The sequence below is a fragment of the Phalaenopsis equestris genome, unplaced genomic scaffold (genome assembly GCF_001263595.1).
Source record: "Phalaenopsis equestris unplaced genomic scaffold, ASM126359v1 Scaffold000008, whole genome shotgun sequence".
Taxonomy (NCBI): domain Eukaryota; kingdom Viridiplantae; phylum Streptophyta; class Magnoliopsida; order Asparagales; family Orchidaceae; genus Phalaenopsis; species Phalaenopsis equestris.
In genome coordinates, this window is record NW_018164450.1 from 472,053 (window position 1) to 474,090 (window position 2,038).

Here is a 2,038-nt window from a genome sequence, read left to right on the forward strand (position 1 = left end):
TAAAAAAGTCAAATTTAGCCAGGTACATGCTATAAATTTAGACGGCTATGTTCCATACAATTAATAAGAGCACATCAAGTTGCATCACAAATTCATATAACCAATCGATCTAAAAATAGATGATTTTGACAAATCACATAGGATTCATTACCCGAATAAAACACTCTTTTTGGCCCTTCTACAAGCAAGACAACCTTACAAAACCCCTATTTGTTATGAAAAAGATTAATACTCAATCAATCAACCCGACACAGCCATTTATTGATGAAACACGCGTTTTCCACATGCAAAACATTCATATCAGAATCACACCACTATCCTAAAGGCAGCACCAAATTACCACATGGAAATAAATAAATAAACGGAATCAAACAAGAAATATTAGAATATATCAGAAAATAAAAATGAAGTGGAAGAGAAGATCACACCTCACAAAGCCATTGTTATCAATATCAGCCTCAAGAAACTCTGAAACAGTCAAGTTCCTCGCAAGTACCCACTTAGCCATCTTCCTGTGCCGCTTATCCATCCTCGCCTCAACCAGATACAGAAACGCTCGCGCCACCGCGAGCGTAGATACCAGCAGCCATATGGAGGCAAAAATCCGTCCTTCCATGGTCTTGAAAGCCCTATCTCCATACCCCACGGTGGTCACCGACATCACCGAAAGGTAAAACGCATCAAGCCAGCTCAATTTCTCAACGAATCGCAGGAACGCCCCTCCGACGCAGATGCAGAGCACGACGACGCCAAGCGCCAATCCAACTTTAAGCCGGATTCTCATCCTCCCCTTCTTCAAATCGATGACGTAGGAAGGTGCATCTAACTTACTCCCCTGAGCACGATGCTTCGCTGCGTCGAGAAGATGGTGCTCCTGCACGTCGAGAACGTACGAAACCATCGCGGAGAGGAGGATGTCAATGAAACCGAAACCAATGAGGACGAATGCGATGGAGAAGATTTTGGAGGTTGTTGAGGACGGTGTGATGTCGCCGTAGCCAATTGTGCACATGGTCACGATGCAGAAGTAAAGGGCGTCAACGACAGGATGGGTCTCCGATGCCACGAAATCGGACCTATTAAGGGAGTACATGAGGACCCCAAAAACAAGGTATACTGTGAGGAGGATGAACGCATTTCGAACGATTGGCGATTCGCTGCCCTCGGCCGAAGATTGGTGGCGGTTGCCCTGTTCTTTCGTGAGGTTGTTGAAGTTGGACATGGCAGGCGCAGTGCGGGAGCGGTGGAAGTAGTTGCGAGCCGTTTTGCAGAAGAGGGGATCGCCGGGCCACTGCCAATCGGAGGTGCCATCAGCATCGCCGTTGACAACGGCGGCGTCAGATATAGCAAGGGAAGGCGGCGTGGGGGAAGGGGAAGAGGGAGGGGAAGCTGACGGGATTAGTGTTAGGGATCCGTAGAGTGAATCAGTGGGAGCAGGGGATGGGCCGAAGATGATGCGGTCTTTGAGGGAAGAAGGGGACATCGGTACGGTGACCTCGTCGTGCTCAGGGAGAGGGCAGAGAGTCGAGCAGGGGTTGGGAGATGAGAGAGCTCGCCACCGGGGCTGTGGTGCGGCGGCTGCTCCGCCGTCGGCGACGGGGGAGGTTGGAAGCAGAGGTTCATTAGACATGGGAAAAAGGTCACAGAGAAGATGGGAGCAAAAAGCGAAGTATTATGGTAAAGAGTATAGACAAGTGTTTCGGGGGGAGGGAGAGAGAAAGAATGGGTGAAATTAGTTTTAGGGATTTCGGACACGTGCCGCTGATGTAGAAATAAACGGGTCCATTAATTCTGCAAATATTCAAGGCGAGGTTATTGGGGGAGCAGTTTTGGACTAAGCGGAAGTTTAGGAAAGGCTATTGGGCTGTTATGGGCTGTTATGGGCTGTTGCCTGTTGGGCAGTCCGCAAGTTTTAAGCATGGATCCATTCAGGCTTTCCTTTTTTTTTTTTTGATGTTTTTTTTTATGTTAATTGTTTACTGTTTTTTCATTATTTTATTTTTTTTCTAAATAAAGCTGAGTGTGATTCTAAAAAAAT

General features: G+C 47.3%; 1 protein-coding gene across 1 annotated transcript; it reads right to left on the minus strand.

Moving 5' to 3' along the window:
• Positions 1-428: 428 nt before the first annotated feature.
• LOC110018308 (two-pore potassium channel 3-like) lies at positions 429-1,789 on the minus strand (the record flags this gene model as incomplete). Its single annotated transcript, XM_020715582.1, is given in 1 exon segment — positions 429-1,789. A coding segment is annotated over 1 exon segment (1,202 nt), but the record flags the coding sequence as incomplete, so codon positions are not given.
• Between the last annotated feature and the right edge of the window lie 249 nt (positions 1,790-2,038).